The sequence below is a fragment of the Urocampus carinirostris genome, chromosome 18 (genome assembly GCF_059441175.1).
Source record: "Urocampus carinirostris isolate Australia breed hairy pipefish chromosome 18, RoL_Ucar_1.0, whole genome shotgun sequence".
NCBI classification, from domain to species: Eukaryota; Metazoa; Chordata; class Actinopteri; order Syngnathiformes; family Syngnathidae; genus Urocampus; species Urocampus carinirostris.
Window position 1 is genome coordinate 25,776,845 of NC_142366.1, and position 20,983 is coordinate 25,797,827.

A 20,983-nucleotide genomic window follows, 5' to 3' on the forward strand; every position below is an offset into this window, starting at 1 on the left:
AAAAGACTATCGGAAATGTTAACCCAATTTTTATTTTATGGCATAAGTCAATGGGATTATACGTAGTGCAGTTGGGAGGATAACGAAAGCTGGTGACAGCCAATCCGCTTGTAGGAAAAAACGGGTGTGGTCATAAAGTTTTTAAAGTAAAAAAAAAAAAACAGACGACAGCGGCGTCCTCACAAGAACCTTGAGCTTCAACGTTTCACTTCTTGTCTGCGTTGTGGAAAATCTGTTCGTATGATGGCGGCGGGTGGTTGCAGTAAGATGGCGGCGGCGGGTAGGCGGCCATCATCATGTGGGCGGGGCCAGGTTGCGGAGGGTAGGCGGGGTGCACCGCGGCGTCGTTAGCCGCTATCCCGTTGGCGCCGAAGCCTTGCATGCTTCCTGGCTGCTGGGAAACTACGGAGAGTAGGGAAACATAGTTAGATTTAGTGTTAGCATTAGCATACTTTCGCTAGTCACTATAATTCAAGGGTTTTCATTTCCTGTATATTTACCCGGCGACATGACCGGGTGCCTGGTGAAGGACACGTTGAAAGCCGGCTCGTCCCTCATAGAAGAGGGATACATCCTCCGGCGGATGAAGAAGCCGGCCCCGCAGCAAAACAGAACGCCCATCATCAACAGCACCCTAAAAATGACGGGTAGAGATGAGACTCCCAGTGTTTCGTTGTCGTTTTTTTTACTCTGGAAAAACAGTGCCGTGAAAGTATTCGCCCCCTTCCTGATTTGGGCGGTTTTTGCATATTTGTGACTAACAAATCAAACGATAATTGGTAACGAGTCTTTCACAACGCTGTGGAGGAATTTTGCCCCACTCTTCTCTGCAAAATTTTCTAGCATCAACTGCCCTTTTAGGGCTCAGCACAGTATCTCAATTGAAGATCTGACAGCGAGCACTAAGCCACACCCACTGTACAAGGGGATCCATGTATCACAAGTAGAGCAAATAGAGCGGCTGAAACAACAGTGAGTGACTCTTTAGCCGTTATTCCTGATGGCATAGTTGTACCATTTCTTATTTTATTATGCAAAGTTATCTCAAAAGACAATAGAAAAGGGTCTGTATACAGAATTCTATTCAAGGCATCAAGGTGTCCATAGACACTAATAAACATGTTAGGGTGGATGCAAAATGTTGGCAATCTATGAGGAAGCTCCCTATTAACTACATATAGAAATAGATTCCCATTTGTGAGAGATAATGGTTTATAGAGGATATACAAACAAGTGACCGAGCATATCAAATTCACGAAAAGATTGATGCCATCTGCACCTGTTTTGAGTCTTCAGCGAGGAACATATGAAAACTACATCACGGGCCTCATAAACCAGATACACTGACTCACAAACTGCACATCCTATCGATCCCATTATTTACAAGATTTACTTATGAAACACCACCTTCACTTGTATTTGTTTTTGACCTATGCTAACGAGGTATGCTAACGAGAGCGCGGTGATCTACTCAAAGCAAGTAAAGCGTCCGCAGTATCTCGTAAACTTCTCTCACTGACAACTAAGCAATCCAACAGCAGCGTCATCAAAATAATACACTTACTGTAGAACAAATCTCGTAGTTTCGGTTCCTATCGATCCTATGCAGGTTGAGTTGGTGGTGAAGCTGCTAGCATGCCTTTATCCATCTCAATCATTTCTCCAAATGAGTGTTTGGCTGAGCCCACCCCTAGCAATCGTTCCGGATACCTCTAATCTACGTTACGGGTCCCTCAGACACATTGTCCAAGCATTTTGATACAAAGCACTTAAAGGATTTTATACGATTGACTCAGTTTATTGCAATGACAATTTTTACCGAGTGGGCTTTATTTCAATGTACTAGGTCAGGGCAGGTTGTTCGAAATGCATATTTTGTCTAAGGAATTTTTATATAACAGGACTTGTGGATTTGCTGACGCAGGACTGCAGGCGATGTTGTTTTGGGAAGCCAGACATCAAGGCGCTGTGTTGTGAGAACGTCGGGCGCAAAACAATTGCTTGGCACGCCCATGGGAGGAGCCGAGACGCCATCTTGCGGGGAGACGTGGGACGATAAGAGAAAGCTAAAGGACTTGAGAAGGAGGCTTCACACAGACTCCAACGTCACTTCGGCTGTTTACGATGGAGTACACTTAGTTCTTCTGTTTGGGAAAATAAATCCGCCCCCGTGTGAAAATGTCAGCTTTCCTGGTCATTTTTTTTCTCTCAAGAAACGAGCGCGCATAAATTGTTGGATGAATGTAGGTTGTGTTTGGTTAATGGAGTCAGATAAATAATTCGAACAATTTGGTAAACGCTACATTTTGATCATTCCCAACAAACTGTACGAGCGTGTGGACATGTTGAGGTTTTGAGTTTTTCCTTGCCCTCATGTCGGTTTTAGATCAGAGGATGGTGTCATAATAGTCTGTGCAGCTCTTTGAGACTCCTTGTGATTAAGGGTGTCACAAATAAACATGACTTGTGATCCAAAGATGACCGACCTAAATCGACACCCACGATCTGTCTACCTGATTGGCTGAAATCAAGCGCTGTTGGATCTATGAATCAGATTTAAATCTCGACTATGACTTGGCCACTTATGAACCTTCATTCGAGTTATTTTTGAAACTGCATTTTGTATTTCCTCGGACATCGGGAAAGGGGGCAAATACTTTTCCAAAGCACCGCATAAAAAAAAAAATAACACTCACCAGAAGTACCAGAGTCTCTGGATGGATAGCGCTCTCACGCAACAGCGAGTTCCACAGCAGTCCTCGTAGGAGCGACATCTGGATTGAGGGGTTAACACTTAGCGTTAGCATACACTTAGCGTTAGCATCCTACTGAGTTCATCTAAATCTGTGGTCCTTAACTGCTGGGTCAGGACCCAAATGTGGATCGCAAACCGGTTTTCAACAGGTCGCAAGCCTCTTTGCTTTAGCAAAATAATGCTAAGAACAATAAATAGGGTCAATGACTCTCTTTAACAGTAGGTGGTGATAACGCCCCTGCTAATGTGAGTGGACACCCACTAAAACTACAGAAAAAGACAGATAAAGTTTGTTTACACATAGAGTACAAAACAACTAAACTGAGGTGTTTCGACTTCTATTTCGCCAAGCCTTATGTGGAGAAGGGAAAAGGGAAGAAAAAAGAAAAAAATAAAGGAAAAAGGAAAAGAATGAAAAGAAAATAAGGGAAAGGAAAAAAATGAAAGAAAAGAATAAGGAATGAAATTTTTAAAAAAATGAAAGAAAAGAAAAGAAGAAATTGTAAACAAAAAACTAGAGGGGGAAAAAGATAAATTAGAAAAGGTAAAACACACGAAAAAGAAAAAAACAAAAGAAATGAAATAAAAGAGGAGATAAAGAAAAGCCAAAGGAAAATGAAAGAAAAAAAGGAAAAGAAAAAATGGAACAAAAAGGAAGCACATAAAGAACACAAAAAGAAACAAATGAAAGAAAAAGAGATGGAGAAAAGAGAAATAGAAGAAAAAAAGGAAAAGAAAAAAATGAAAGACACAAAGGGAAAAATAAAAGGGAGTCAAAAGAAAGAAGGGAGAAGAAAACAACATTAAAAGGCAAAAAAAGAAAACAAAAGGGGGAAAAAAAGAAATGACAACCTTTCCGTTTTTTTCAGGTTCCTGTAGCAACAAAATGGCCGACCGTTTTAGAGGACCTCACCTTATGTCAAATGAAGGCAAATTTCTCAACCTACAGTAATGTAGTTTAGCACCCTGGCATTTTGGTTAACATGCATTCTGGGAAATGTACACTCTTTTGACCCATTTTATCTTTAGCGGACATTTTAAGCTCTCGAGGGCCACTTGAAACGATGTGGCAGGCCACTTTTGGCCCGCAGGCCATGAGTTTGGCACATATGCTCTAAAGAACTGTGAAAAAAACAGCAAAGCATGCGTACTTTACTTACTTTACTGTATGTAACATCCTACATGCCGACATTTCTTGTGTCAATTTTGTGTAAACTATTACTAAAACCTTATCCTCCTTGTTTTATAACCTTATCTTCTCTGTTCCTTTATCTTCTTGGCTTTTTTACCTCACCGTGAATGTGTGAAACTGGAGTGTCATGCCCAATTTCGTTGTCACAATATGTTAACCCATTTGTGACAATGACAATAAAGGTATACTCTTTTGAATACTTGCTCAACTGTCTACTGAAGTGTAGCATGCTAACACATCACACTTGGTTAGCCGTAGCATGTACAATTAGCGCTTATGCTAGCTGAGATGGGAATGGTAGTACTCACATGAAATAGATCGGGTATCCACTTTCAAAATACCAGCAGTACTTTTTAGCCTCTATAGCCTGTAAAAAAAAGAAAAAAAGAGTAAGTATATGTCAAATAAAAATGTTATCGCTAGCTTTTAGTGATGCTAAATGGAAAAAAAAATTACATTAAATGTAAAAATTTTGCTTGTTTTCAATTTAGAATTTCCCCCGTCTATAGGCTTCAATGACAATAACAGTTAGCTCTTGTGAAGACATTGATAACATTACATAACATTTTGATTGCTATATATTAGCAATGCTAAAAAAAACGTTCCAGGTGTTTGTGTCCACATTTTTCTTGGGATCAATAATTCCTAACAAAATGAGTGAACTGCAAAATTGATAACTTGAAAGCAAAATAATACATTTGTGGTAAGATTTATCCTTGGGAGATTAGAAAAGGTTTGATAAATGAGACTAGGAGAAACGAATTCTTGTGGTAGACCTCTGGCGCACCCTGCTGGTGCCAAAGTCCCTGCCAATAAATTAAAAATGAAGCAATCTCCTCTACATGGGCTTCAATGTTAATTCCAGTTAGCTCGTGATAGGACACGTAGCAGCAATATGTTAAATAAAAATGCTAAACTTAGATATGAGTGATGCTAAATTTAAAAACAAATAATATCACAATAAACACAGTCACAAATTTGGTTTATTTTCAGATGAGCATTTCTTGTGTTTAGCTTTATTTGTTAATTCGAGTTAGCTCATGTTAGCTCACATAGCAACAAAACGTTAAATAAAACTGTTAGCGCTAGATGTTAGCGATGCTAATTGAAAAAAAAAAAAATGAAATGGCACGATTAAAAACAGTCGCATATTTTTTTTAATTTTCAGATTAGGAATTCCTGTATTTAAGTTTCAATGTTAATTTCAGTTAGCTTATATTTAGCGTTACTTTATATTTTAGCATTTAGCTAGCAAGATTTTATGGGATATTTGTGGCCAGCCTACATTCAAAATCGGGGCTATTTTTCATAAATCTAAGTATTTAAACTTTTAGAATCTCCCTTTATAAATCCGCATTAGCGTATGCGGCTCATAGGCTCTGAAACGGTTAAACCAATTTTCATGAAAATTTACACGGTTGGACTTTAGACCTCTGGGAGTGTTTTTAGCTAGGTTTGATGTTAAGGCACCCCCGATAAATACCAACTGCATTCATGTACAAGCGGCTCTGGAGCTGAATGTGGCTCTTTGGCACACCCTAGAGGCTCCCTAGCACCATTTCAACAAACCACAGCCCCAACAACCTCACCCAAGAAGAATGCCCTGCAATGCCAAGCCCAGCAAACTTCATTTTCGAAAACGAAGAAATTTGGATTTTCTGACCGACATATTGCATTTATCGGTCAGAGATCGATAAAGTGGCAAATAAAGAAAATTAATTTGAAGGCACAACGTTTCATACTTTTGCTAGTTTACTTATCGTAAGGTTATTAGCTCATCACGCAGGTTAGACAGGGGGAAAATAAGACAGTTGAGAGTTAAATTTAAGATTAGTAGACAAACTTTGAGACCTTTTCAATGCCTAAATTTGCAAATGATACGACTTTAAGTTTTTAAGACTTTGGGGGAGCCCTGTGTTAGCAGGGACCGGTATAGCGCCTTTTTTGTCGGGCCTGCAGCTCTTTTTTTGCTGTTCTGTCCACCAAAAAGTGAACTGCACTCGAGCGACTGCGATCCACTATCCACAATCGCATATTGCTGCGAGCAGAGCCCGGCAGAGCGCTTTTTTTTGTCAGGCCTGCAGCTCTTTTTTGCTGTTCTGTCCACTAAAAAGTGAACTGCACTCATGCGGGTGCGATACACTATCAACAATCTCATATTGCTGCGAGCAGAGGCACAGCGCTTTTTTTGTCGGGCCTGCAGCTCTTTTTTACTGTTCTGTCCACCAAAAAGTGAACTGCACTCGTGTGGCTGCGATCCACTATCCACAATCGCATATTGCGAGCAGAGGCCGGCAGAGCGCTTTTTGTTAGGCCTGCAGCTCTTTTTTTGCTGTTCAGTCCACCAAAAAGTGAACTGCACTGCGAGCACTTTTTGGCTGCGATCTATTATAGTCGATTTTACATATTGTGGGTGTTCTTGTCCCTATTAATTGTGATGAATGGGGGATGACCATATTTTGTTACATATTTATTATCCACCCCTTTAAATATTGTTTTTTAGGTGCATATTTTCTTCACATTTTGGTTAGTTATGGTTGTTAGGGGACACATTTTATTGAGGTTCGGGGCATTTCGGAATGCGTAAGACTATAAATTGAAAAACCAAATTTAAGACCCAAGTCGACAAAAAAAATACAATTATTTATTTTAGCCAAGGCGAAAGACGTTAGTCAGAGAGCCATTTATCGTTTAAGTCATTTAAATGCCAATCAAGGCCTTATTTTTAGAATAATGGATTTCAAGACTTTTCTAAGATCAGCAGGAACCCTGCACTGTACTTCTTTGTGTCCAATATATAGATTCACAACTAAGTTTTTATCACCCATTATCCAATTTGCACCGATCCATTTCTGGCGTCGGGACCTAATCGTAATCCATTACCCGGCCGTGGCCGTCGTCCAGCTCTGTTCATTGTCTTCCCTCCAATTAGACAAAGTGAGCGAGTAAATGCCCCTCTGGCTGTCCCCCCCGTGGGACCGAAAAAAATGACTCTTACACAACCACTGAATGTTCTTGGACGCTTTAAAAGCTGCTCGGCGGTTTTAGCCGGACGGGCTTCCATAGTTCAAACGGGTTCGCTCGGAACATTAAGCTTGCTTGCGGTTATCTCTGCTAACTAGCGGTCGACCGATTATAGATTTGACAATTTAATTGATATTGGCGATTTTATTTATTCGATGAGCCGATTAAATATATTTAAAACTGGGTTATTTAGGCTCAGCTACAGCTGAGCCTCTCCTACCCTAACTCCCGCCCACTGTCTCGGACGCTACCCACCCCCCGCCTTCCGATTGGATGAACAACCAGGGGCAGAGCCATTGAAGCAGGAAGAAGAACATTAGAGCAGAGTACACATCAGCAGCTCTGCTAACTCCTGTTTACCTACATGCCTGTGAATTAAGACCGCTGATACTTTTGAGATTTTATAGAGTTTGTTGTAGAAAATTGTGTGTGTGATTAAAAGATAGCATCAAAAGTGTAGTTCACTTGTTTTAGGTAAGCGCATTCAGGTGGAGCCTGACAGATTAGCTCTTATCATAACATGAGTTGGTCAATCAAGCGTGCACAAAAAGCAGGTTAAAATGGAAGGCTCAATGATTAGCTGTTACCATAACATGAGTTCATCAATCTGGCAGTAAAACAGAGGAATGCCCAGACATTTCAATTTGCAAGCTTTGTTGAAATTTCCATGCACGTTTTGTTTTACTTTATTGAAGTCATTTTTGTTTATTTATTGTCAAAAGAAATTAGGGAGCTATTTACGTTTTATGCACCCTTTATACGAGTTGCTGCTAAGCCTAATTTTAAATCATGCACTGTTAGTTTTTGGCTTATGTGAAAGATTTGTCCCATTAGTTATCTTGAAATACAAATTGATTATAAAAGGTTTAAGAGAACTGTTTTGGGGGAATTTATAACAAATACTCTTAGTTTTCTTAGCACTAGGAATCATTTTACATTAAATAAATTGGAATTTCAACACTGCTAGCATGACTCATCTTTCACTTAAACCAAAAACTAACAATTCAGGAAATAACATTAAACTAAGGATCAAGATTGCCAAACTAATGTTATGGTAACAGCTAATCACCCAGACTTCCACTTCGAAGTGCTTTTTATGCTCACTCTCAATCACAAACAAACACGCTTGAGTGACCAACTCATGTTATGATAAGAGCTAATGTATCAGTTTCCATCTGAATGTTTTTCAGGCATGTCGGGACTCAGGAGTTAGCGGAGTTGCTGCTGTTCACTCCGCTCTTAAGTTCTTCCTGCTTCAGTGGTTCCAGCCCGGTCGCTTATTCAATCAGAAGGCACGGTGTGGGTGGAGACAGAAAGAGAGAGAGGCTTGACTGCAACTGAGCCTTAATAACCCAGTTTTAAATACATTTAATCGGCCCGTCGAATAAATAAAAACGCTGATACCCGTCAAATTCTCAAATTCCCAAATATCGGTGCCGATAATCGTACCACCTCTACTACTTTAGCATTGTATACTCAACTATATCTTCCGTTGGAGGAATCTGACACTAAATTGTGGAAATTTGGAGGCCTGCCTCACTGAGATCAAAGAATGGATGTCACTCAACTTCTTGCGCCTTAATTCTGAAAAGACCGAAATGTTAGTTATTGGTCCATCTAAATGCCGTGACTTATTCTCAAAAACTGCTGTGAACATTGACAAATGTCACATCACACAGAGTGACTCAGTTAAAAATGTAGGTGTCATATTTGACCCCGATCTGTCCTTTCAAACACATGTGAAGAAAATGACTAGAACCGCTTTCTTCCATCTTCGCCACATTGCTAAAATTCATCCTATATTGTCTCAGTCGGATGCGGAGATTATAATTCACGCGTCGATGACTGTAATGCACTACTCTCTGGTCTCCCGAAGTCCAGAATCAAGAGTCTTCAGCTGGTACAAAATGCCGCAGCGAGGCTTTTAACTAGGACAAAAAAGTCAGATGACATCACGCCGATTTTGGCTAACCTGCATTGGCTCCCTGTTAGCCTAAGATGTGATTTCAAGGTTCTCTTAATATTATACCAAATCATACATGGACTTGCTCCCTCATATCTTTCAGATCTGATTTCCCCCTATGTTCCGGTCCGAAGCCTTCGTTCTGAGAGCGCCGGTCTTCTGGTGATCCCAAGAGCCAAGAAGAAATCCGCAGAATCATAAGCTTTCTCTATACAAGCTCAGTGTAGCATGCTCTCCCCCCTGAGATCCGATCTGCAACCTCAGTGGAAATATTTAAATCTAAGCTTAAAACACACTTCTACTCTATAGCATATGAATAACCTATACTTTTTGTGGACAATATCTGTGTATTATTTGTGATTGCAACATCATTTGCTGTCTGGTAATCCTGAAAGGGGGATGCTACGTGTGCGGTCCCTTCTCAAGGTTTCTTCATTTTCCTCATGTTGAAGTTTTTGAGTTTTTCCTTGCCCTCATGTTGGTTCCAGATCAGGGGATGATGTAATAATAGTCTGAAAAATAGTCTGTGTAATAACCTGTGCAGCCCTTTGAGACTCTTTGTGATTAAGGGCTATACAAATCAAAATGACTTGACTTGACTATACAAAATGAATATGATTGCAGCATCTTAGTGGTAGCATGAACAGGAATTCCTTCAGTCTGGATTGAAATCCGGTTTTAATACCGATCTAAAGCTAACAATAAAATTGTGATTAGGAATACACTGCCTGAGTACATTTAAAATGGATGAATGCGAATCAGCTGAGTGATGATAAAATAATAATCATTCTGGTTAATAATGAATGTTTATGAGTATCGGGGGTTGGACACGAGTGAAGATGGAGAATTGTTTTTGCGGGGAAAAAAAAACATTACAGCTTTCTAAATTCCCTCAGTGTTATTTAAAAAAAAAAAAAAATCTATTTTATTCTATCGATGAATAATCAACTATTTTTGTCTCAAAGCCCCAGTGTGCAATATTCAGGGTTCATACGCATTTTTCTTGGCCAAATTCAGGCTGATAGCACATGCTTTGTGCTATTTTGAGCTGTTCTTATCCATGATATGCAATCTTTTTGTGTCAATGGGCTGCTATAAACTGACATGAATTCTGCCATTCTGTTTCAACAATGCACACGCAAACTCGGAAAAGCCTCTCTCTATAGGTGTTGGGTAATAATTGAGCGCAATACATAATAAGGTAAAGTATTGTGTGTATAAAAAGCAGAAAAATAAGTCAAATTTGGACTCATTTGAATGATGAATTCAATGTCTTTTGCTTTCTCTTTTACCTAGTTTAATTTATATTTTTTGGAGCGATTTTCAGAAAATCTGTGTCTAAATTGATTCAAATAGAATTCTAAATAGTTATTTTTACTTCATTTTTTATAGCACTCAAGCGTTAATATATTTAATTTATATTTTATTCTAATGCATTTTAGGAAATTTGTGTTCTTCGACTTAAAATCTGTTCAGTGTGTAAAAAGCGACAATAGTTTTGGATTTTACAATTTTTTGGGGTAGATCTGAGATTATAATAATCTATATTTCATGGGTTTTTTTTTTTTTGGGGGGGGGGGGGGTCCCCTGCAAAACCCAGGAAATTACTAATTATTAAATCATTTGGTGCATTATTGATAATAAATCACTATAAAAAACAAAAATCTGAGGAGCCGTTTGGGAGCCGAAAGAACCAGCTCTTCAGAGTAAACTGGGCCAAAAGAGCCGGAATTCCTATGGCTCATCTGATAAAGCTGTCCTTTAGGATGCAACAGTAGGGGGCAGTAACGCGCCACATGAGAACTGGAGCCCAGTTGGCGTCATTTTTCTTTCTTTAAAAGCATGGTCTATAGAGTGAGACTTCCAGGAAACACGGCAATGGAACCAATTTTAAGCATTTAAGGACTTCGCCCAAAATTAAGGATTTTCCAGACCTTGAAAGGACGATATTTAAAATTCGGGCATTTTCAAGGATTTCAAGCACCCATACGAGCCGTGTTAGTCATCAAAATAATGACTTGAGTACAAATAAAAAAGGTACCTGGTGAGAAAACTACTCAGGTACAGGGTAACAGTATTCATTTATGAATTGATTTTTGAATGAATGAATGAATGAATTTTTTTTTTATTTTAAAACAGGCAATCAACAATAAATGACAAGTTAATTGTGTAAATTTAAAATCTGTGTCCTCTGTTTGGGTGAACCCTTTGTGGATTAAACAATATATGAGGCTCCAGCGATATCCACTGCGCATACACTCACCCAGCAACATGAAAATGTCAACGAAAGTGTATTTTAAATTGATTTACTGGGTCAAAAAACAACGAATTGAAAGTTTTATTCAGTGACGCGGACGACACAAGCAAAACAAAAAACATAAAATATGCACGTCGACACTCATGCTAGTATTTTCTTAATAATTGTTAACACTAGCAGATGTTAGCAAAGTAATACATGCAAATAGCTGCATGCTAACAAATTATCTTAACGAGTAATGTTAACAGCTACATGCTAACGGGAACATGCTAGTTGTACTTTAGGCCTCCGAGAGGGTCTTTAGCTAGGTTTGGTGTCAAAGCACCTCAATGAATACCAGCAAAACAGCTCTTTGGCATTCCCTAGTGCAGTGATTTTCAACTAGTGTTGCCAGTGTTGATAGTCAGGTGTGCTGTGAGAAATTTTAAAATTTTATAAAATATGTATGAATCATTTTCTTCAAATATGATGTCATTGTCAAGTGTCTGTGCTGTAAAAACTGGGGGTACTATAAATTATATATTGTATTTAAACATACTGTTCAGTGTCATTTTATAAAATTTTTGGTTAGTGTGCCGCAAAATTTTTCTTATGTAAAAAAAAAAAACGTGCCCTGGCTCAGAAAAAGGTTGAAAAACACTGCCCTAGTGGTTTTCTGGCCCCTTTTCAACGTCCCAACAACCTCGCTCAAGGAGAATGCCCAGCAACGCCAAGCCTGGCAACTTCGGCCCATTCTACTTGTATTTTACTAATAGTCTTTTCACTAAGGATTGTTAGATGTATATTGCCGACATTGATCATTAAAAAAAACATTTTTTTAAAATTTAGAACACCAGAACTGTTCTTATTTTGTAACCAACCTCAATTGTGACGTCACCGCCCTTCACTTACTAAGACAATGAAACGAAACGGACGGCTTCTCCTAAAGTTGGGATTTCTTCAAAGCCGAAAGCTTTTAGGTGGTATTTTTAGGAGCCGAATTGATAAGAATATGCCTTAAATATCACTTATGTCGTCGTTTGACCTCTAAGTCGAGTGAGTTTTTTATATCGAGGAAGCGAAATTTAAATTGTTGTTATTCTGATAGGGATTCGGCTGGCGCTGGAGCTTAGCGAAACAAACGTTTTTTTAAATTAATTTATTTGTGTGTTTGTGAAATAACGAACGATAAAAAGGGGGTGTAGGTAAAAGGTAAAGATAAATTGGAATAAAAATAGCAAGGAAAGATGTGTACTCACCTCTAAAAAGAGGCAGAATGTCAAGGCAAAATCGCTCCGGAGATTCCTCATGTCTCCTCCGAAAAAAGGCCGAAAAGAATGGAAGCTCTTTCTTTCTCTTTCTAAATCTTCACGGTGGTTGTCGTTAGCGGCCGCTGGCTTGCCGGCGGAGATAGCATCCCGCCGCTCCTCCGCCGCCACCGGCGGTGGAAGCAAGAAGAAGGAGAAGCGGGGAGGAGGAGGCTGGAAATGGCTTAATGGCGAGCACCGCGACGGTAGCGGAAGCTTGTGATGTTTGAAGCCCGCCCAAAGTCGTCCGTCGGCCCCTTTAGCCCCCGCGGGTACCCCGCCCGCAAACAAACGCCTTTCCCTTCTGAATTATTGAACAAAATGATAAGATGGAGGAGAATTGAATCCGAGGAAGTATTTATGTATCTAAAAATATATTATTATAATGATGTCCTCTGTTTTCTCGAATTTTATTCATTTCTATTTTAGGTAAATATATTTTATCTTTCCCGATTCTGTTTTCGCTCATTTTCTCCCGGAATGCAGTGCATCATTTGTTTCTGTTTTTATTTATATTTTAGTTTTCAAAAGTGTTTTTTGCATTTTTTTTTTGCTCTGGGTTTTTATGTTGATTTAAAAAATAAAATAAATACATTTTGTCTTTTTTTTTTTAATTTATTTTCCCTTGTTTTCCATAAAAAAATGATGTACCTTTTTTTAATTACTGTTTTTGAATAATAGATTATATGTTTCTGACCAAAATCCTTTAGTCTTTTGATTTGTATTTTAGTTTAAAAAACTAATGTTTTTATGTTTTATTTTGCTTATTGATTTTTATTTATTCTCATTCTTTGGACGTCAGGTAAATATATTTTAGCTTCTCCGATTCTGTTTTCGCTTATTTTCTCCCAGAATACAGGACATTATTTGTTTCTGTTTTTATTTATATTTTAGTTTTCAAAAGTGGTTTTTGCATTTTTTTTTTTTTGCTCTGGGTTTTTATGTTGATTTAAAAAATAAAATAAATACATTTTGTCTTTTTTTTTTTAATTGTATTTTCCCTTGTTTTCCATTAAAAAAAAATTGAATTACTGTTTTTGAATAATAGATTATATGTTTCCGACCATAACAGTTTTTTTTATTTGTATTTTAGTTTAAAAAAACTAACGTTTTGATGTTTTATTTTTGCTTATTAATTTTTATTTACAGTATTCTCATTTTTTGGACGTCAGGTAAATATATTTTAGCTTCTCCAATTCTGTTTTCGCTTATTTTCTCCCGGAATACAGGACATCATTTGTTTCTGTATTTATTTATATTGTAGTTTTCAAAAGTGTTTTTTGCATTTTTTTTTGCTCTGGGTTTTTATGTTGATTTAAAAAATAAAATAAATACATTTTTTTCTTTCTTTTTTAGTTTTATTTTCCATAAGAAAATGACGTGCCTTTCTTAACAAAATGATTTTTTATAATAGATTATGTGTTTCCGTCCAAAAGCCTTTAGTTTTTTTATTTGTATTTTAATCTAATTTAATTTAGTTTTTTTTTCTCCCGGAATACAGGACATCATTTGTTTCTGTTTTCATTTATATTTTAGTTTTCAAAAATGGTTTTCGCATTTTTTCTGCTGTTTTTTTTTCGTTGATTTAAAAAATAAAATACATATATTTTGTCTTTCTTTTTAAATTTTATTTCCCTTTGCTTTCCATAAGAAAATGACGTCCAAAATTCTCTAGTTTTTTTATTTGTATTTTAGTTTAAAAAAAAACAATGTTTTTGATGTTTTATTTTTGCTCATTGATTTTTATGTATTCTTATTATTTGTTGGTCGGTTAATTTCCCAATTCTGTTTTCGTTTATTTTCTCCCGGAATCACATCATTTGTGTTCTTAATCATATTTTAGTTTGAAAAAATGTATTCGCTATTTTCTCTGTTCTTTTTTGTGGTACCGGTATTTGTTTTTGATAAATATATATTTTTCCTAGTTTATTTTCGCTTGTTTACCTCAAAGAAATGACGTCACTTGTTTAAAAAAAAAAACTGATATTTGATAATAGATGATATATTTCTGCTTCTTGGAAGTTTTTTAGGGATATCTAAATGACCCATTTCTTCTTATTTTTTGTAAATGTTTACCGAATGAAAGTAGAACATTGAAATCCAAACACAGATGGGGTTGTTCTTTTTCGACTCTTTTAAATATTACATGGAAAAAGCAGATGGCGACATGGAAAATCACATTGGCCTATTAGAGCCGTTTAAAAATGGATCCGGAACACAAAAACAAGCTTCAATGTAAAACTCCTCATGAATTGAAGGAGGCAAATACGTGAAAAAGTATCATTACTTTCAATGACTTTTGGATGACTCCAATACCAAATATGCTCATAAAAGACAAAAGAAACTAAATAGGAATAAAATTACTAAATTTTGCGCAGGCTTGGGGAGTAACGGAACACATGGAAGGGCAAAAAGCTGTTTGGATTGATTTTAATTTCGTTTCTGTCGCATTTGATGTTCGTTTTGCTGGAGATCAAAGAGATCAAAGCCAGGAGCGAAACCTTACCGGGTGTTGTGAGTCATCATTTTCTGTCATAAAATGCAGACCATTTACCATTTAGCATCTTGATTATCCTCAAAACGTATGGAGGCTGACTCCCTATTGGTGTGCGAGTGTGTGTGTGAATGGGTAAGTGTGAAGCACATTGTAAAGCGCTTTGGGAGCTCTTCATTGACTTGAAAAGCGCTATAGAAATACAGACCATTTAGTATTTAGCATCTTGATTATCCTCAAAACGTTTGGAGGCTGACTCCCTATTGGTGTGTGAGTGTGTGTGTGAATGGGTGAAGTGTGAAGCACATTGTAAAGCGCTTTGGGAGGTCTTCATTGACTTGAAAAAGCGCTGTAGAAATGCAGACCATTTACCATTTAGCATCTTGATTATCCTCAAAACGTATGGAGGCTGACTCCCTATCGGTGTGTGAGTGTGTGTGTGAATGGGTAAGTGTGAAGCACATTGTAAAGCGCTTTGGGATGCCTTCATTGACTTGAAAAGCGCTATAGAAATGCAGACCATTTAGTATTTAGCATCTTGATTATCCTCTAAACGTTTGGAGGCTGACTCCCTATTGGTGTGTGAGTGTGTGTGTGAATGGGTGAAGTGTGAAGCACATTGTAAAGCGCTTTGGGAGGTCTTCATTGACTTGAAAAGCGCTATAGAAATGCAGACCATTTACCATTTAGCATCTTGATTATCCTCAAAACGTTTGGAGGCTGACTCCCTATTGGTGTGTGAGTGTGTGTGTGAATGGGTGAAGTGTGAAGCACATTGTAAAGCGCTTTGGGAGGTTTTCATTGACTTGAAAAAGCGCTGTAGAAATGCAGACCATTTACCATTTAGCATCTTGATTATCCTCAAAACGTATGGAGGCTGACTCCCTATTGGTGTGTGAGTGTGTGTGTGAATGGGTAAGTGTGAAGCACATTGTAAAGCGCTTTGGGATGCCTTCATTGACTTGAAAAGCGCTATAGAAATGCAGACCATTTACCATCTTGATTATCCTCAAACCGTTTGGAGGCTGACTCCCTATTGCTGTGTGAGTGTGTGGGTAAGTGTGAAACACATTGTAAAGCACTTTGGGAGGTCTTCGACTTGAAAAGCGCTATAGAAATGCAGATCATTTACCATTTAGCATCTTGATTATCCTCAAAACGTATGGAGGCTGACTCCCTATTGGTGTGAGTGTGTGTGTGTGAGTGGGTAAGTGTGAAGCACATTGTAAAGCGCTTTGGGAGGTCTTCATTGACTTGAAAAGCGCTATAGAAATGCAGACCATTTACTTAGAGGGAAAACTTTCACATATGCAATTTGCTTAATTGACTAAACAGTTGAAATTCTTTTAATTATAACTGAATAAAAAGACTGTGAATACAACTTGGATCAGTGTGAATTTTTCGACCTCAAGAAAATAAACATTTGCGTTTCAAAAACTCACAAGAAGGCAACCTCCTTATCTTATAAATGTTCTTGTTTTTTTCTTAACGTCTGTTCCTTAAAGATAAGAGATTGCGCGTTTCGGAAGGCTTCACTTTATAACTGTCCGGTTAGAAATAATGAGTGTAAACAAATGAATTCATACACGGAGACATCAAGAAATAAGTAGAGGTTTGTTTAAAGGAACAGTGTGTAATCCTGGATTACAAGATCCCACTGTATTGTGTAGTGAAAGCAAAAATGATTATGAAAAATGAGGACTTCAAGTGACCCCACCACACAAATTCTCTAATGCTTTTACATCATTCTTTATGTTCATTTATGAGAAAGAAAGAAAAAGACAAAACAGGAAAAAAGAATGGAAAAAGAGAAAATGAGAAAAAGAAAGACAAATAATATAAAAATGAAAAGGCAAGTCAAAGGGAAAAATGAACAAAAAAGAAAGACAAGAGTCCAAAAAAGTACGTAAAAAAGTACAAAAAAGGCCAAAAAACAGAAAAGGACAGACAAAAAGGAGAAACAAAGGAAAAAGGCCAAGGAAAAAGGAAAAAGCACAAAAAATGCAAAAAGAAAGGAAAAAAGAAAACAAAAAAGTAAAAAGGCCAGAAAAAATAGAAAGTAAAGATAAAGAATGAAAAAAAAGAATTAAGGAAAAAGAACAGAAAAAAAGAACAAGAAAGAAAAAAAAAGAATAATCCAAATAAATAAGTAGGAAAAGAGAAGAAAACGAAGTAAGAAAAAGTCACGTGAAAAGGAAAATAAGGACATCGTAAAAAAGATAATAACAGGGGCCGCTAGGAGGGGGTCATGTTAGGTGAAATAAATACAAATTTCTTAACCTACGAGAAAAATGCACTTTATACGATAGTCTGTGTATTTTTGCCAATCATCCAAATAAATCATATTTTTTAAATAACAAAAGTTACTTTAACCACGACAGTGTGCTAAATAATACACACGTTTTCCCCTTATTTTTGTATTATTCGTGCATAACCTTTCGTTCTATCTTTCGCCGCCAGAGGGCGATACAGTATTGCGTAACCTTATTTTGTATTCCAAGAGAAAAGGAAGCGCATGAGTTAAAAAAAAATAACGTATTTGCAACAAAAAAAGCCCTTTAAAACAAACAAATAAATTAAAAATGTATTTGAAACTATTTTTTGGGTGCCAGATATTTGTATCCACTCCAAAAATACTACAGTTATACAACATTTCTACAAAACTAGATATCATTTTGCTTTAATTAAAAAAAGAAAAGAAATACCACATACATTCTACAAAAATACTACTACAGTAACACCATAATGCAAAAATACTACTATGTAAATACTCCAAAATACCAAAAAATACTACAAAACTATACACCAAATGCAGCGCTTTAAAACGGGGACCTAATTTATTATTTTGTTTTAATCCTGAAAAAATATATGATGCAGAAATTCTACGGAAATGCAACTATAGTAATACTACAAACGTACTACTATAAAAATACAAAAATGATTACAAGATTACTACAAAACTAGATATCAAATGTAGTACTCAAAAACTGGGGATCCAATATATGATTTTGCTTCAATTCAGAAGAGAAAAATATAAATACTACTGTACATGCATTCTACTAGAGTAACACTATAATGCAAAAATACTACGACAAATACTCCAAAATACAAAAAATATACTACAAAACTATACACAAAATGTAGCGCTTTAAAACAGGGACCTAATATATTATTTTGTTGTAATCCTGAAAAAAAATATATATATAATGAAGAAATTCTACGGAAATGCTACTATAGTAATACTACAAACATACTACTACAAAAATACAAAAACGAATACAAGATTACTACAAAACTAGATATCAAATGTAGTACTCAAAAACTGGGGATCCAATATATCATTTTGCTTTAATTCAGAAGAGAAAAAAAGAAATACTACAAGCATTCTACTAGAGTAACACTATAATGCAAAAATACTACGACAGAAATACTCCAAAATACAAGAAAAATACTACAAAACTATATACCAAATGTAGCGCTTTTAAACAGGGACCTAATATACTACTTTGTTTTAATCCTGAAAAGAAAAAATACATGCAGAAATTCTACAAAAATACTACTATAGTAATATTACAAACGTACTACTAGAAAAATACATAAATAAATTACTACAAAGCTAAATCTCAAATTTAGTGCTCAAAAATCGGGACTGAATATATTATTTTGCTAATTCTGAAAAGAAAAAAATAATTCTACAAAAAAATACTACTACAGTAATACTATCATGACAAAATCCTACAGAATACTGCAAATTTATTACAAAAATATATACAAAATTGAGTCCTTATAACAGAGACCTACCGGTAATATATATTTAGTTATAATTCAGAAAAAATACATAAAATCTATCAAAATACTACTACAAAAATACTTCTACAGAAATACAACAAAAAAAACTGCATAAAAAAAACACACAAAAATATAAAATAATCAAATATTATTCGAAATAATTTGAACCGGAAGTCCGTGAAACGGAAATGCGATCCCGTAAATTAGATTCAATTGAGTGTTCGTAAGTACTCAAATTTATATAATCGCTGCATTCGTAAGTTTAATTTACTTTCTACTTCATGAAACGAATACTTTACGCATTTCTTATATGCAACAGTATTTCATAGAATTATCTCTTGTACCGTTTGGAGTATATCATGACAGTAATACCGTGTGCAGTTTTATTAACAATGCTGCCATCTAGTGGGAAAACGGCGCAACGCCCACCAAAAGTACAGTATTAAAACAATACTACACTACTAAAAACGTTGTACTCGTTTTCTAAAGTAGTACATAGAGCGAAAAAATAAAAACTTCATACTAGTTGAATCGATTTCCAAAAACTTTTATTTGTAGTACAATATTCACATACAAACGTATTCCCGTTATTGCGTACTTTTATGTATTTTTACGAGTAATGGGACACGAATACTTGCATATATTATCAAATGATACTCTTAAAATAAAACCACAGTGTACGAAAAAGGACAATAAAATAATACAAAGGGAAAATTCTAAGTACACGGAGAGGAAGAGAGAGAAAGGGAAAAAGAGAAAGAAAAAGAAAGATAAAGGGTAGAGAAAAAGAGAAAGAGAGAGAGAAACAAACAAAGAGAATGAAAATAAGAAAGAAAGAAAGAGGACTAAAAACACAGACAGATAAGAATAGAGAGACAGAAAACGAGAATGCAGAGTTAAAAAATAGAGAGGGACAAGGAGAGAAAAAAAATATATAGAGAAAGAGCCAAATAGGGAGAGAAAGATAGAGGGAAACAAATAGGTACAAGCAGAAAGAAAGAAAAAACAGTAGAAAGAGAAAGAATGAAATAAAAACACAGAAAACAATAGAGACAGAGAAAGAGAGTATATATAGAGAAAAAAACAGAGAGCGAGAAAGATAAAGCGAGAAAAATAAAGATACAGAGACAGAAAAAGAGAAGACAGAGAGTAAAAAAAATAGAGTCCGACAAGGAGAGAAAAAATATAGAGAAAGAAAGAGGCATATAGGGAGAGAAAGATAGAGAAAAACAAATAGGTACAAGTAGAAAGAAAGAAACAAAAAGAAGCAGAGAGAGAAAGAGTGAAATAAAAACACAGAGAGAAAACAATAGAGACAGAGAAAGAGAAGAGAAAAAAACTGAGCGAGAGAGATGGATAAAGGGAGAAAATAAAGAGAGAGAAAGAAATAAATAAAGTGAGAGCAATATAAACACAAAAAGAAAGAAGAAATAAAAAAAAAGAGAGTGAGAAAGAGAGATGAAGAGAATGCTAAAGAGGGAAAAAAAGATCAAGAGAAAAAAAAGAGAGAAAGGAATCAATTTCCAGCTGCATTGTAAGTGCCCCCTGGCTTTGGCCACCTCCGGCGAACATGGTTCAAACTGCAAGTCATTTTTCCTCTTGTGCTTCTCTCAGCGTTGTCTCACGGGCCAGATTATGACTCTTGGCGGGCCCGATCTGGCCCCTGTGCCGCACGATCGACACCCCTGTTCTGAGCTAAGATTATATACAAAAAGAGATCCCTAAATTCTCCATAAAAAAAAGAAAAAAAAATAATCAAAAAATGACACTTCAATTCAAAGTTTCTCCCTTTGTTTAAAACCAAAAGGAATCCTACGTCTATACATAAGTGCATTTTTTTCTTTTATATTTGCATTTTCTTTTATTCGTCAATTCTGTTGATTATTTTGGATTGGCCACTAGAGGGCATCTTCAGCTCCCCACAAATTGTGATTCTATGGCCAGGGGCCTCAAACTCAAGCTGGGGTCAAAATTGGATTTCTTTTACATAGTGGGATCCCAAACCTGAAATCGCCGCCATGTTTGTCCGGCGACATGCTGCTACGCTGTGCTCTGCGGCACTTGTTTTCATTCACGTCAGAAACAACGGTGGTTCAATATTACAGAGTGGTTAGGAATCAAGCCAAAACCTCAGCCCCAGAAGAAAGATTCAAAAGAAGCTGACCAAATTGATGACGCTACGAAACGTAAACGTACATGATTAAAAATATCGTGGAAAGAGGA

At 36.5% G+C, this 20,983-nt stretch overlaps 2 protein-coding genes across 2 annotated transcripts in view; one reads left to right on the forward strand and one right to left on the reverse strand.

Moving 5' to 3' along the window:
• The window catches only part of lancl2 (LanC lantibiotic synthetase component C-like 2 (bacterial)), a 22,534-nt gene extending 20,614 nt beyond the window's left edge, over positions 1–1,920 (forward strand). The window contains exon 11 of the transcript XR_015847524.1: positions 1,902–1,920. The gene's annotated coding sequence lies outside the window, so the exon portion shown is untranslated. The remainder of the gene's footprint in view (positions 1–1,901) is intronic.
• Positions 14–12,889, reverse strand: vopp1b (VOPP1 WW domain binding protein b). The gene is made up of 5 exons (XM_088321979.1): positions 12,430–12,889; positions 4,256–4,314; positions 2,697–2,774; positions 501–634; positions 14–402 (listed from the first exon to the last, which is right to left on the reverse strand). The coding sequence occupies exons 1-5, from the start codon at positions 12,478–12,480 to the stop codon at positions 206–208; spliced, it is 519 nt and encodes a 172-aa protein (XP_088178105.1). The 5' UTR covers positions 12,481–12,889; the 3' UTR covers positions 14–205.
• Between the last annotated feature and the right edge of the window lie 8,094 nt (positions 12,890–20,983).